The sequence below is a fragment of the Labeo rohita genome, chromosome 2 (genome assembly GCF_022985175.1).
Source record: "Labeo rohita strain BAU-BD-2019 chromosome 2, IGBB_LRoh.1.0, whole genome shotgun sequence".
Lineage (NCBI taxonomy): Eukaryota > Metazoa > Chordata > Actinopteri > Cypriniformes > Cyprinidae > Labeo > Labeo rohita.
In genome coordinates, this window is record NC_066870.1 from 4,811,160 (window position 1) to 4,826,335 (window position 15,176).

The 15,176-nt window shown below is 35.0% G+C and overlaps 1 protein-coding gene across 5 annotated transcripts in view; it reads right to left on the reverse strand.

Annotated features, from left to right (window-relative positions):
- Positions 1-15,176, reverse strand: part of dpp6b (dipeptidyl-peptidase 6b) — a 197,956-nt gene that overhangs the window by 86,759 nt on the left and 96,021 nt on the right. Inside the window, exon 1 of one of the 5 annotated variants that reach the window (XM_051138250.1) lies at positions 2,589-2,805. The exons of the other annotated variants lie outside the window; for them this stretch is intronic. Within the exon in view, the coding sequence (XP_050994207.1) occupies positions 2,589-2,639 (51 nt within the window). The 5' untranslated portion in view covers positions 2,640-2,805. Of the gene's footprint in view, positions 1-2,588; positions 2,806-15,176 lie in introns of those variants that run through there. 5 annotated transcript variants of the gene reach the window in all.

Below are 15,176 nucleotides of genomic sequence, written 5' to 3' on the forward strand. Positions count from 1 at the left end.
CTGAGCCTGAACTGATTGCTCATAATTGTACTTCATGGGGGATGTTCTTTTTCATCTGGGCTCCGAACATCAAACGCAATTCCCAATTAATCCCGTCTATCAGACCCACTTTATCGCCGCCACCACTCCAAATATAGCCCCTCCTTTGAGCAGAATCAAAGGCAGCTATTCTAAGACAAGCAATTCTTCTACTGCTTAAACCCTAATCATTGTCATCAGAGAGCCCTACTTAGTGCTGAAGTGCGAAAAGCAGCTTGAGAGGGTGAATAAGAATTCGCTCTCTAAATATCTCTAGTTTCTTCATGCAGCTTAATTTTATTAGGAAGAAATCTTTAATGTTCTAAAACTTCAGTAACACACGTTTTGGTCATGTTCGAAGAACAGAGTAACAAGGTCGGGTGAATGTGTGATAAATGAATAGCATGAAAGTAATCAGAGTGCAACAGATGCAGCAGTTTGGCTTAATTGATTTGAACGATGAGAAATGCAGGTTTCAGTGCTTTGCTGCTGGTGACACAATAACTGCGGATCGGGAAATAAAGAGCGGTGTTTACGCTGACCATCTGTTGTGTGTACGTTTCGACTGCCACCGAGGTGCACATTTATCTGATGCCATGGAAATATAGGAGATTCTCTATAAAATATTCAGGCAGTCCAGAGCCTTACACACATTTATCTGATCTTCCTCAAATAAAATAATTTTTGATGAAAAATGTAATTATCAATGTGATATAAATACAACCTGACGATTATTTCAGGATATACAAAATAAATAAATAAATAAATATAAATACATAAATATTAAATATTTTAATATATATATATATATATTTTATTAAAAACAATGTCAACCTTAATACATATAATAAAATATGATGAGATTTAATTAAACGTCATTTTACTGTACTGTAAAAGTCCTACAAGATATACTTTTAATAAAAAGTAGGAATTACCATATACTTTAATGAAGCAACTCTATTATATTCAACAAGACAAAACAGTAAAATATTGTTATATTGTTATAGTTTTAGTAAAAAAAAAAAAAAATCTAATTTTATTGTATTATAAAAAAGTTGAGCCTCTTTGTGCTTTCAGTTATGTACACTGTAAAATGTGATAACCTGCAACTGTTACATGTTTTACAAAACATGTTGTTGGTATAATTAATGTATCTGGTTAATTCAGCAATACTGAATAATATTTCTGACTTGAATAAAACCAGTTAACTTACATGTTACCATTTTTTTTTAGTGTAAAGTTTTATTTTACATTTTCTGTGATTTAGTTCATGTTTACTATGATATACTTTAGTGTTTTGTGTTTGGAACACGCTGCGCTGTTATTTCCACTATTCATGAAACAGCCAGTTTTAATGATTTTTTAATGTTATGTTATGTAGTTTAATAATTAAGCAGACACTTTTGTGCAAAGTGACTTACAAATGAGGAACACCACAAACAATTCATCATAAGAGCCAGCAATACTGTATTTGCAGTGTCCAATGCCATGTTTTAAGGAAGCTGTTGAGCACAAGTTAAATGCAGAAAGGCACAGGAAGGAGTGTTACTTTTTCAGTTATAAAGTGTAAAATTTGCACTTTGTAAAATGCAGTCCGGTATGCAATAATGCAGTACAGTAATTTTCTGACACCTGCCTCCAAAATCTAATACCAATTTTCAACACTTTTTTTTTTCCAGAAATTCAGCTGAATATTTTATAGTGTATGAAAGCCACATGCATGAAGAACACTGTATATAAAAAAATGAGTGGCAAAGTGATACTGATACAGCACAAAAATCAAATTCTAAAATAAATCATCCAGTATTTTCCTGACTGAGATTTTATTATTATTATTATTATTTTTGCCATGCCTAGAAATTAGTTTTAAAAATAACTACAGTGTAAATTTCTAATATATGCAATACCCGTCAAAGGTTTGGAATAAATCAGATTAAGGTATTTATTTATTTATTTACCCCAAGACAGCTCTTGCCCTCACCTGCTTACTAATTGTGTCTTGGAGCTGATTTACAGTAGAATTTAATTTTGTTTGCATCACTCAATCACTATTTTCTTGTTTATCACTGTAAAACGGCTTTGAAACTATCTGCATATAGCGTTGTATAGCCTAAATAAAGGTGGCTTGACCAAAGCTGGATTTATCTGATCAAAAATACAGTAAAAAAGTGATACTGTGAAAAGAAATATTACATAATTATTACAAAACTAACAAATATACCAGTCTTTTACTTTAATTAAATTTATTTCTGTGTTAGCAAAGCTCATTTTCAGCAGCCATTACGCCAATAACTATCATACTGTAACTAACTAGGGTGCTATGATGTGTCTTGTGTTTGAAAGAGTCACGACAACAACTAAAACAATGTGAGGCTAAATAAAATCTAATCAATGTGCATTAAACGTGCCGTTCTGCAATTTAGCGGACAGTACCTGTCAAAACAAGCTCAAGTCAACACTCACCCAAAACTGACAATGAAAGCAAAAACGATGCTCTCCTCACGTTTGATACTTCACACACAGGATATATGAACTGTAAAAGAAAAGCTTTCTGACTTCAATGTCTCTACCTGGTCTTGCTGAGACGCTTTTCCCGGCGCGCTGTACTCGGCTGAAGTCATGCTGAGGACGCGGATAATAAACACTGATGCAGGCGCTCTTCAGACGGAATGAAAAGCGTTACTCTCACTGAAACCCATTCAGTGATGAAGAGAGAGAGGGAGGAAGAGGGGAGCGACTAAACGCGCTTTATTTAGACTCGAGACATGCGCTGCTTATGTCTCGAACTGAGAGCGCGCTCAACAGCAAACATTAAAGCGGCGCGAAGCGTTGCGCAGCTGCAGGACTACAGCTTGACATTTTTGTTATGCAGTAGTTTTTTGTCCACGTCAGATGTGTCTTAGTGTAAATGTTTTTTTATATATATATATTTTAAAATATTTATAATTAAATAATGTTGTCAGTACATTTTAATTAGTTATCTCATAGTCTTTTATACGGTAGCGTTATTTAGTGAACATAAAGGTGCATTCGAAATCATTTTACTATTTTGTTTTTATTTTATTAAGAAGCAATCCAAAAGCCATTCATTTTTTTCCTCACAGAATCATTTATGAACAGCTTCCTTGCATGCTAATTTTGAAGTCAAAGCGGTGGCTGATGCCAAAATGAGTTAGGAAACAATTTCATCCAGTGAACATTACTGTCCAACAACACTCAGATATGAAAGGTAACAGATGGAAGCGTGCAAGGAGCAACTGAGCACATTTGAGTCAAGATATTAGAGCTGTCACCAAAATTTAAGAGGGGTTTATGTAAATTATCTTAGGCTTAATCAAATTATTCAGCATCAAACAAACAAGATTTATTTTTCTGACAAATTGAATTAGTCTAAAAATGTGTGGCTTTTTGTATTAGACAAAATTCAACATATTCAAGAAATAACTACAAATATAGCTGCAAGCAGTGATTAACGAGGGTCAAGCGCTTCAAGGCATTTAAGCACATATGAAAAAAGACATTATTTAGCAAGGCTGTAACCACCAAATCAATGGTGTCATTTTGACAAATCCAGGTAATTACCATAGAAACACTGTGTTTCTGTGGTCCAAACCCCTTAAAACTTTGCATGCTTGTTTAGAATCAACTATCGCATGTGCTCAGCAAGTTTTGAGTTTTCGTTTAAGCTTTATAGGATTTTGGGGTAAATTCAGACAGGCCCCTTTTCTAAAAGTTATAGCTTTTGGAAAGCTATAACTTTTCTGTTATAGCTTTCCAAAGGGTAAATTTCAACACTTTTGATAATTATTAACCTAGAGAGTGCAGAGAACTGTACTGCAGTGTTTTTTCCAGATTGATTGAAAAACCTTGGACTAGGTCACAAAAGTAGGTTTTTACATCTTCTAAATCATTTCATAATTAATTTGATTGACAGCAGCGGTTCTAGAGGCAAATTTATCCGGAATGAGGCGTGTACGTGCGAAAAACGGTGCAATGTATAGTCGTTTATACCCTTGAAAAATGGATATGGCCCCCCAGTGGCCAATTTCTTTCAAACCTTTACTGCCGAGAGTAAACAGGCCCATCAAGTTTTGTTCCGACCCACCTCCATTAATCTTGTCTAATAGGTGCTCAAACTTCATTGGCCAATGGCAGCCTTGTTTTTGTTAAGATATGCAAATGTTCTTTAAACCAAGACCCTGCACTTTCATGTTGATAGAACAAATGGTTGGATAGTTATAGCCATTTTTACGTTTTCTCCATCTTATAGCACCACCAAGTGGCCAATCTCTGCGAATTTTGTCCCGTGACCCTCAGATTGAGCTCTTGCATAACTGTTCTAAGTTTGGCAAAGATATCTCACTCCGTTATAGGCATAATGGTTATATTTCACTAAAAGTGGGCCTGCCCCTTTCGAACATTTAAGCGTCCCTTTGTGACTGAGAGTCGAAAGTTCACCTTTTTTCTGATAATTACTGATATTCACTCTGCAGAGAATCTTTCTACACTGGTTTGGATTCGATTAGGGGTGAAAAACCTAGGACTAGTTTGCAAAAGTAGGTTTTTCAAAAAAATCCAAAATACCCGAAAATTTTGCAGGCTTACGATTGAAACTGAGGCATGCATTTTGTCCGACGTGAGCCAAGGATTCCAAAGACATACGACACTTGATCCTGCGATTGCCGGTTTTAGGAGTTATGAGCGATTTTGTACTTTTGATCACTGTACTGCCCCCATCAGGCTGATTGGGACGAGCCTTGGTGACGTTGTCAGTGGTGAGAGTACTACCATCCCTCCAAGTTTCAAGTCTGACTTTGTTTGGTTTGGTCTGTCCAATTAGTTATACAGTACGTGGCGATTGCTGATTCCTGGCCATTCTAACAATTACAATTGATCTTTTGGCATATATAAGGTCTTTGTACCATTGAAACATCCTGCAAGTTTCATAGCTTAAAACATCCTCCGCTTAACGGCTGACACTTGAATGCGAGTGCTGTGTCATGTCAAAAGCAAATTCAAATTACAATCACTGACGCTATCTTTTTTACATTGGATACAGTATACAGACGTGTGTTCGCTTTCGGACACAGTCCACGTGCTTGAGTCTGTCATCAATAGGAGAAATGGAGTGAAAGTATGTTCGCTTTGACGCGTTTGGTTTAAACAGCTCGTTTGCGTCTTTGTACAGATATCAAAAGGATCCCAGCGTAAGGGACAAGTGGATAGTTTATTTTTAATGGCAAGCCATATTGTGAGGATTGTTCTGAGGATTTTGTTTTGTAAACGAGGCACAGTGTCATGGAGAGTTCACAAAGAAACATTTGTTGACAGATGAAGCGGAACTAGATCTGACTGCAGCTGCATCCTAAACTGTAAGTAAACTAGTTCATATTGCTTTGTCTGGCAATGGCAGTTTTATTTTGATCATGTTGTCAAAACACATGCAGTAGCGAGGGGGTGTTGATACTGTTTCCTATGCAGTGATGTTAGCCAATCATAACAGTGGCCGATTACTGAGGAGCCTTAAAGGACACACCCCTTGAAAACAAGTCGTTTTAGACAGAAGGTCAGAATGAGGGTTGAAAATAGTCATTTTTCCACAAATGTATTTATTTATTTATTTATTTTTGGTGCAAAAAACTTTAACATTATAAGTTAACCTCAAGGAACATATTAAAATAATAATAATAATAATAAAAAAATCCATGTCATGACTCCTTATGATGAACAAGTATGGTGATCATTTGTTCCACCAGAGTACTTTTTGAAAGAGTGAAAACTAGCACATTAAAAGCAAGAAGTACATTAAAAGAAAGAATATCTTCTAGTATGTGCCACAGACATGGAATAACATGAGGGTGAGTAGTTTTCATTTGTGGGTTAACTAACCTTTTAACTAGGCTATCATCATTTGCAGCAGAACATGAGAAAAAAAATGCAATATACAATGTGCATTTGCTGATATTCATATAGCTAAAAGATGAAATTCAGATAGCTTGTATTTTAAAAATCAAATTGATTTTACAACAATATACTGTACCAGACCACTTACAGAAAGAGCATATCATTTATATCTGCCTTAGTAAGATGATACTTAAGTGCTTACTTGATGCAAGGATAATCAAGTAAACCTAAGTTGCATCAGTCCAGTAAGTGTTCATCTTGAAATATTAATAATATTTCACACCAAAGACACTAAGGGGGGATTTTTTTAGAAAAGACATTTTACTTGTTAAAAAAGTATAAACTATCAAACAGATAGCAGAATAAAAGGAGTAGATTGTGTAAAACAGGGTTTTTTTTTACCAATATTTTGATCATGTTGATCATTTAGAGCCCTTAGAAACTTGCTATTGTAGGCTTTATAGGGTTAAAATTAGTTGTTCATTGTGGTCAGAGCTTGTGTCGGGTCCAAACCGCTCCAGACGCTACACATGCACCAACTCCTCATTCAACAGTCTCTTTTACCAGCACTGAGCCCTAATTTAGCACATCTCCCATCTCCCTCAAGATGTGTCACGCTGCACCTTCCCATTTCCTTTGTACAGAAGTCAGTGTGCCTTCACCATTTTATCACATTCATATGGAAATGTGGAAGGAGCAGGCTGAAGTCTTCAGCTTAATGAGAGACAGTAAGTTCAGGTCTAAATAAGTGTAGAGAGTGATAGCACGACAGCTCGGGCAGCTTTGTTCATCAGAAAACTGACTCTAACACTTCTGCTCTGATCCAGTGAAGCACTAACAAAAAGAAATAAAAGCTGCTGTTTTGTCAGATGGTAATAAGAAGAAAATATGAAGGCTATTTTATTGATTAAATAAATGTGTTACCAATACTGTTCATTGCTATGATGGAGTAGCTCATCCATAACTGACAATTCAGTCATTTACTCACTCTCATGCTGTTTCAAACCTGTTTGACTTTCTGTTTGTAGAACATAAAATGGTTTTTAAAAAATCAGTAAATAAGACTGTTAAGTTCTGAAAAGGATGAAAAAAACCATAAAACACCATTATATCCCAATATGCTCATTGGAAAAACATATCTCCATCTACATTTCTCTAAAAAACACACCTATACAAAAATAATACAGAATTGTCTGCCTTTTCCTGCTGAAATGGACACTAGTGGCTGTAAAACACCAACTTTTGTTCCTTTTCACACAAATTTTGATTATCAGGGCAGATTATCAGTAAAAATAAAGACTTGTTTTGGGATCATTCCTTGCACAATACTCTGTTATGACCCCAACATGTTTAGCACAGTGCAGGATTTGTTAACTAATACATTTTGACAGTTGTATCACATAATCTGCTCCATATGTATGGCATTTCTGATGTAGTAAACTTGCTTGGTAGCAATTCAGAGTACTCATGATAAAAGTGTTTAAAGGGGTCATCGGATGCTAAGTTCACTTTTACACGCTGCTTGAACACAATGTGTGTTGGCAGTGTATGCACACATCTACCCTATAATGATAAAAATCCATGCAGTGGTTTTTAATTAATCTGTAAAAATAATATCCCCTTTTTCAAATCGAGCCATTCTCAGATGCCTGTCGTTGTTGTGTCACACCCACAGAGGCCGCTCCCACGATAGTTGATTGACATTAGCTTCTTACCCAAGATCAGTTGTAACAGTCCAACCTCCATGTTTTGATGCCGGAGCAGGGATTTAAGTTAGATGTAAGCTGGATGTAGTAATGAACATAGTGGTCGTCATTTACTCTCGACAACTGAACTGCTGAAGATGCAGTGGATTATGTTTGTTTGTGAAGAGAATGTGCCTCCTGATCTACATAAATGCGTCTATGTTCGCGCGAATCATTCATGATCCAGCTTCACCTACAGCAGAAGTGAGTATAAGGGTTTTTTATGAATCTCTGCGATCGCCTTTCCTAATAATGTGCTAGTTAGCAAGTTTAGCGGCTAAACGCGGCAAAATGCGGCTAAAGTAAACAGGATCGTCACTCCACAGAGAAAAGAGAGGGGCGGGGCGAGCAGAGCTCATTTGCATTTAAAGCAGCCTCGACCAGAATGGGATGATTTTTGCAGAGCTGATTTTGGCAAGCTAAAAAGGGTGTTGTTTTACACTACCATTGAGAATTTTTAAGAAAGTATATTATAGACTTTTCATTAAGACCCTAAAGAATCATATCAACTTGTAGAAAAAAGGGCATCCAATGACCCCTTTAAAAACGTAGCAAATATGATATTAGCACATCTAACCAGACTTTTCACTTCTAAGTTCACATCTATCTGTTTCAGAAGAAATTTACTTTTAGCACCACTTACTGGTCATTTCACTTTGAAAGTTTTGCGAAACATGCAAAACGCAACATAATACATTTTCCCAATGAGCTACTTTTGTACTATAGTCATACTATAGTTTGTGAGGAACTGATGTACATGTATTTTTTCACTAAAAAACCTTACTTCATAATAAATAATAATAATAAATTATATAATATAATTTATAATAATTATTAATTCTATAATTATATTTATAACACACTTTATATTCACACAGAATTCCAAAGTGCTACAGATTAAAAACAAATTCAATCTTAACTCTCAAATACTGATCACAATTTAAACTTGTCAATGCCTGATTGAAAATGTATCATGATATCTTGTTCTAGCTTTTCTTGTTATCTTATTAACTAAAGGCTAACTAAAACCATTAAGAGAAAATGAATTTTTGCAATAGATGCAATCCTACACGCTACTACACATCAGTACTTGTCACAAGCAATGTTTCGGTCCACTGACCTTCATCAGGCATATGTATACTATTAAAGAGAAGACCATTTTAAAAAAACACTCCCAACTAATGAATGTCGTCGACACTACATTTGGACCAATCACTGACTGATATGCCATAAATAACAAAGGCTCAAGTATTCAATAGAAAACACTTAACAACATTCCAAATAAATGATGTTCCATTATGCAAACACAAAGACAATCATGTCTGCATTGATATGGTTGGGAGTGTATTTTAAAATGGTCTTGTCTTTAATAGCATACATATGCCTGATCAAACGTTGCTTGTGACAATAAACTTATTACATAAAAATATTTAGCAAGTCACAGAATACAGTATTCATAAAAAGTGATCTCAGTTTGGAGCCAAATCCGAGTTTGAGTAATGGCTTCCGGTCTTTCCTGATCCTGTTCCCCTCTCTCTTCTCCTATTGCCTTCTTTTCATCCTTGAACTGTCCTGTTAAAATAAATGTGAAAGTTCTGCTCGTGTATAGTAATGGGAATTTCAGCATTTTAATTTTAAGGAATCACTGCTGTCAAGATTCCAAACAGCTGATGAAAACATCACTATAATCCACAAGTAATCCACGCCAATCCAGTCCATCAATTAATGTCTTGTGAAGTGAAAAGATGCATGTTTGCAAGAAACAAATCCATCAGGGTGTTTTAACTTTAATCCAAGTCCATAATCCTAAATGTGCTTAACCTGTGCATGTTTCTCTCCTGATTCACTGGAGAACGCAAGGTTATGTCTTAATGATGGATTTGTTTCTTACAAACATGTAGCTCTTGGTTTCTCAAGATGTTAACTGATGGACTGGAGTGGTTTGGATTACTTGTGGATTATTGTGATGTTTTCATCAGCTGTTTGGACTCTCATTCTGACGGCACCCATTCACACCCTTCGGTGAGCAAGTGATGTAATGCAAAATTTCTCCAAATCTGATGAAGAAACAAACTCATCTGCATCTTGAATAGCCTGGGGGTGAGTTAATATTAAGCAAATGTTCATGTTTGGGTGAGCTATTCCTTTAAAACACATCTAATTTATCACTAAGAAGTGATTTGATCACAGTCAGGAGAGCAACAAACAAACAACTACGAATTGATCTATCATAATTAAATTGCTATAGTAATTAGTATACTATTTTGGTTCCTTAATTGTTTCTTAATACCCCTGAATAGAAGCATACTTCACTTCGCTTCTCGCCATCTCCATTTACAATAAATGTTGTCATGGCAACTAACACCAATTGCCATGCTGGTTTTGTAACTTGGCTAGCGAAGCGGTGAGGAAGTGAACAATCATTTCCACCACCTACACCGCTTTGTCATTTAGTCATTTTGCATGCATGGAACAAAAGTTACACTAATGAATTAATCTTACTGCTGGAAATAGAAAAGAGTATGGATGGATGTGACAACACAGATACCAATATACAACACAAATGGCATCATTCTAAAGAGTTTTTAATGCCAAAAAAAATTCTAAAAGACACTGCAGAAATCAGAAAGTGACAGGCGCTCTTCCTGGAAGACGGTAAAGAGCGCCCGGTCTGATGTGTGCTCAGAAGAGCCAGAATCTGATCACCACAAATAAAGGTCTCCAGCTGGACAGCACATCTTTCAGTATAGGTGGAAACGCTTCACTAATGGACAGCTTGAGCACTAATTTAAGCAGCAGTGCAGTGATAGCTTTATAAACAACATCTCAAGGCCACAAGGCCAAGCGCTGAGCGCCGAGACTGGCACGGATTCATTTTCATGTCGTCAGTCTCTTCTTGAGATGTTTCACGAAGCGAGCAACACCTTATTACTAAACATGAACAATGAAGGAAATGGCACTATTATCAATTTTTTGATCTACTTCCAGATTTTCTCGTGTGTCTGACGTTCTTAGCTAATGCACAGAGACGCTGTATTAGTCACACTCTGAGACTCGGCCATGAATAGATTTACCAGCATGTCGATTACACAGCACACTGCATGCGGCTGCACGAGATGGGGGAAGCAGAAAGCTGTCCATTATATTTTGCCTGTTCAGTGGTTGTTTTAAAAAGCACGGGAGAAAAAGGTGAAACGAGGCCTCAGTGGAGGACACGTTCATTCAAGAGCAACAAACATCAACAGGCTTTATATTAACAGCAGAAAATAGCTGAAAGCTACAGCATATTGACAAGTAAATACTGTATAGTGGTTACTATTTTTATGTAGTATGTGAAAGAGGTTGCGATAAAGCAATAATAATTGTTTAAAGTCCATGGCTGTAGCCAGGTTTTCAAAATTAGTGAGGTCCGGGGGGCTGCGGGGGCGGGTTGTTAAAGAATTGTGCTATAATAACACCTACAAATACAACTATGCTATAAACATTTAAAAGAGACACACATGTAGTTGTGTGTGGAAGATGTTTTCTCTGTTTTGTAGAGATTATTTTTAAATCATACCCTTTTATTAATATCTCTTGCTATATAGCTTATAACTTTGTCTAGTGTTCTTATGATTGTTTATACACTCTTAAAAATAAAGGTGCTTCACGATGCCATAGAACAGGGGTGGTAAACGTCGGTCCTGGAGAGCTGCAGCCCTGCATAGTTTTGCTTCAACCCTACTCAAATGCACCTGAACAAGCTAATCTAGGTCTGAAGGGTCACTAGAAAGCAACAGGCAGGTGAGTTTTAATTAGGGTTGGAGCTGAACAGGACCGGAGTTCGCCACCCCTGCCATAGAATAACATTTTTTCTTTAAATGGTTCTATGAAGAACCTTTAACATCTGAAGAACCCTTCTGTTTCACAAAAACTTCTTTGCGGCAAAAGAAGGTTCTTCAGATTATAAAAAGGTAAGAAAGAGACGGTTCTTTTAAAGAATCTTTGACTGAATGATTCTTTGTGAAACCAAAAACGGTTCTTCTATGGCATCGCTGTGAAGAACCTTTTAAAGCACCTTTATTTTTAAGAGTGTACCATGATTTGTGAAAATTTAACGATTATACTGACTTCTTCATGGCTAGAGTTTGCGTATTTCATTTAATTCTGTAACCTGCTTGTTCTACAGATCTGTGTGTTGGTGTTAAATGCTACTGTTTTTGACAACATTGATAATGTTTATGACAGATATCAAGGTATTTTTTGTGTTTCTCTTACCGAATGTGGTATCCTGTCAGCAATAACCTGTCCGTGGGCTTTTTTAATTACTGTCAGTTTAAGTGCCAGCTATGCAGTGTTGCCAGATATTGTTATTGAAACAAACAAAAACCGAAAAATAAATAAAAATGAACCAGATTTATTTAAAATCTTTTGCAAATAAGATCAAATAAAGATATCGCTGAACCTAAACTGCAAACCTACTTTATTAACTTTCCAAAGGGTCAAATTAAGTGGAATAGACAAGTCCAAAAACACTTATAATAGCTAGATCTAGCAACACAGAGGCTGTGCCCACACCCTCAACTCACAACTCTCTCTCTCTGAACCCTTGTTCACTCCAGCTACGTCTTGCAGCGATCATTTTCATACCACGGATGCTAAAAATTCTTGCAAACTGTCTAAACTGAATTATACATGTCATGCAGATATTCATATGAGGAGATTAGCAGCATATTAGTAATTCAGAAAACAAATTTTATTTTTGAAAATGAAAAAGGTCCGGTGACCTCATAGCTAAAATCAACACAAAATAAAAATGTTATAACTTTATAGCGAACAATTAATTTTGACCTCATTACGTTTAATCAAAATGTCCTAACTTGATTTTTCAGTGAAAATACTTCTTTCTAGTAATGCAAGCAGAAATCAAATGAAATCGCAAGCTCACATTCATTTTTAAAAGCAACGCTCACATCTTAATGAAAGATCATCATTTATTTAACCTTAGGTTTTTCCTAACCTGTAAGAATTTCTTTCTACTGTTGAACATAAAAGAAGAAATTTTAAGGAATGTTAGTAATCAAACAGTTGACGGTGGCCATTGACTTCCATAGCCATTGTTTCTCCATCATAGGAAAGTCAATGGCTACCGTCTTTAAGTTTATCAGAAAAAACAAACTCTTACACGTTTGGTTCAACTTGAGATTGAATTTGGGGGCTCATTATTCAAATAATATTCTTGTAATATAAATCTCAGATTTACATTTTAAGTTTTTTAAAGTTTTTTTAAAGAATACGCTTATGTTTGAGCAAAAATACAGAAAAAAAAAACAGTAATATTGTGAAATATTATTACAGTTTAATAATGTGAATTTTCATCAGCCATTACTCCAGTCTTCAGTGTCAAATGATCCTTCAGATATCATTCTAATATGCTGATTTGTTACTTTTATTATCAATTATTATGTTGGAAACAGTTGTGCTGCTTAATATTTTTCTGGAACCTCTTTGATGAATAAAAAGTTAAAAAGAACAGCACTGATTCAAAATAGTAATCTTTTCTAACAATATAAGTGTTTGCCATCACTTATTATCAATCTAACACATCCTTGCTGAACAAAAGTTTTAATTTCTTATAATGAGAACAAACTTTGAAATGGTAGTTTATATTGTTACAAAAGATTTCATTTTAAATAAATGCTGTTATTATTATTATTATTATTATTATTTATTAAAGAATCCTGAAAAAAGTATCACCGGTTCCAACAAAACATTAAGCAGCACAACTGTTTTCAACATTGATAATAAATTAGCCTATTAGAATGATTTGTAAAGAATCATGTGACACTGAAGGAATGATGTTGAAAATTCAGCTTTGCATCAAATGAATAAATTACATTCACATTATATTATATATTATATATTATACATTATATTCACACAGAAAACACAGTAATGCAATTTTACATTGAAAATAATATTAAACAATATTGCTGTTTTTCGTTTCTGGATTTTTGATTGAATAAATGCAGCCTTGATTAGCATAAGAAACTTCTTTAAAAAAACATTAAAAATCTTACTGATCCCAAACTGCTGAATGGCAGTGTATATCAATCAGCCATTTGAACGAATGACTCAATGATTCATTCATGCAGTGATTTCCCGCCACCTACTGGCAATTTTAGGTTTATTTTTAAAATAGATTTACCCCTTTTCCCCCCAGTATAATTTCAAATATCACTATTGAATAAAAGACAGCACAATAACATGCTCAGTAACATATCGTCTACTTGTTATCGACAGAATTCCAGAAAATATCGATATATCATTTATTGTCATTATCGTACACCCCTAGCAGCAACATATTTTTTTTAGTTCACCAGCAGAACTTCTACTGCTGCATTTTTCTCCATTTTTAAACATGTGTTGCTGGCAGAAAAACATCTCGAACCCTCATCCAATGTACAAACCAAACACTCAAACAATTGTGGCATCACACCAGGAACAATGTGCTATTTTGAAAAGCGCAACTGCAAATCAGAAGAGGACAGAAGACAATAGTGTACACAGTACTCATCTAGGAATCCCTCGTTTATTGGTGCCAAAGCATGAATCGATGCAGTGTAGAGTGCTAAACTCTGACCTTCATCTCCTTATGAGTACAGCTCAAATGCCAGCGTGCTCATGGCTCCACACCCCTTTCCCTCAGAGAAATTGCAGAAAGGAAGCTGCTGGCTCAGGAGAAGGATTTCACATGCTGTTCTAATCGGACAAAACACAGGTTTCTGTTGAAAATTTCACTGAGTGTCATTATTAAACTGCCAAACCATTTTCTACTTGAAATATGGTTATGTCCTAAGTATGTGTCAGTAATTCTTCATAGTTTCCTCCTGAATAGTTTTAACCTTCTGAACGAATGTTAAAAACAGAGAGTTATTACGAACCATAAATCTTATAAAGCGTACTGTATTACATTTGATATTCAAAGCTTCATGTAGATTTTTATACAATAAACACAAAAATAACTTTTAGATTCCAAGATAAGCACTTGAAGCAACTCAGGGTTACTTGATTGTCCATACAACATTTTTAGAAAAAACATGAATGTAAGTATTAAACATGAAATTTCAGGTTTCTGAGAATAGTTAATTTGTTATTCTCTCAATCATCATTGTATTGCATTAAATTATATGTCCACACAATAAAAACTACAGAGATTTGATTTAAAAAAAAAAAAAAAACAAAAAAAAAAAACATTTAAATATCATTTTACTAAGACATATTATTAGAAGATACAAAAGACAACTAATATTTATATGCCTTTTATCTAAGTGGTCTATTATACTGCTAAAAGATATCAGACTTTCATCTTACATTTGGCCATGTAACTATTAGAAACTACACAAAATTGCATATTTTGCTCATTTTGGGCTTTTGAATAAAAATTATGCATTTTTTTCTAAATGTTGTTGTAATCATACTATATAAGCCATAAAATCATGATGTATCAAATATGATACTCAAAAATAA